This window comes from Vitis riparia, chromosome 19 (genome assembly GCF_004353265.1).
Source record: "Vitis riparia cultivar Riparia Gloire de Montpellier isolate 1030 chromosome 19, EGFV_Vit.rip_1.0, whole genome shotgun sequence".
NCBI lineage: Eukaryota > Viridiplantae > Streptophyta > Magnoliopsida > Vitales > Vitaceae > Vitis > Vitis riparia.
Window position 1 is genome coordinate 11,490,984 of NC_048449.1, and position 1,268 is coordinate 11,492,251.

The 1,268-nt window shown below is 35.4% G+C and overlaps 1 protein-coding gene across 1 annotated transcript; it reads left to right on the forward strand.

The window, feature by feature from the left end:
* The first annotated feature begins 342 nt into the window (after nt 1-342).
* Nucleotides 343-861, forward strand: LOC117908193 (S-protein homolog 20-like). Its single transcript, XM_034821841.1, has one exon. The coding sequence runs from the start codon at nt 343-345 to the stop codon at nt 859-861; it is 519 nt and encodes a 172-aa protein (XP_034677732.1).
* Nucleotides 862-1,268: the final 407 nt, after the last annotated feature.

Genomic DNA, 1,268 nt, shown 5'->3' on the forward strand with positions numbered 1-1,268 from the left:
GTTAAAAAATCACCAATATCACAGAAATCTTTTCATTATATGATCCCCTTTCTTGATCATAAAACCGAAGAGCAATTTACTCTATCCAATGAGTTAGTATTACAATTTATTTCTGTTAACTTACATAACATAATAAATGATTCATCTAGCATATTAAATGTGATTTGGAAGCTTCATTTAATTGGCAAGTTTATCAAGAAAAACTTATCATCAAGCTCTTTATTGCTCCAGATATAGCCATGTAAGCTATTAGTTGTCAAGGAGCATGCGAAGCACAAAGGCTTTAATATAAAAATGAAAGAAACCAAACATCAATTCATTCCCAAAACAGAGATTACAAACATGTTTCTTCCATTCAGTAGATATTTGTTTTCATTTGTGCTGCTTGTGTTTCTTGTTCGTTTGTGTGATGGAGGTCCTTGGGTTGTAGAAAAGAAAGTGGATCTAAGGATTACCAATGACTTGGGCAGTGGCTTAGATCTTAATCTCCACTGTCAATCCAATGATGATGACCTTGGCACTCATGTCCTGGCCCCAGATCAATTCTTTGAATTCCGTTTTCGACCAAACTTTTGGGGGACTACCTTATACTTCTGCAAGTTCTGGTGGGGAGGAGAATCCCATTGGTTTAATATATACGTTGAGAAGAGGAATACGAGCCGATGTGATAGCAAGTGCTGGTGGATGGTCGGACCAGTTGGTCCTTGTTTGCTGGATCGTAGATTTGGAATATACGATCTTTGCGAAAACTGGAATGACCCTCAGTTTGAGGGTTCACGTAAAAAAGGGACAGAAAACGACGCAGCTAGAGTGTACAATGACTCCAAATATTTGGAGGGCAATGAGAAAAGAGGGAAATGATATTATCAATTATATATCAATTGTTACTTGCGCTATGTATGATGAAAATAAAGATAATTTTCCTCATTAAATAAGATCTACATTGCTCAAGAAAATCAGTCTATTTCTTAAAACAAAAAGAAAAAGGGAAATCTACCATCAATTTTTTGTTTAAAGAAGTGAAAAGACAGGTGTAAAGCATTTTTCAAGGCTATATATGCCACAACATAAATGTTAGGAGGGTTGTTTCTTCACTATTGGGACTGTTATTATGCGACATTAACTTCATATATTACTCCCATTAATTGTCCCTTGAGGTAATGACATGTATCCCTTTAAGCTTTGAAATAGATGTAAAAAAGGCTTTGAGTTCATATTCCACTCTATATATAGTTCTAGAAGGGAGTTTTGTGCATGCCTTGTCAAGT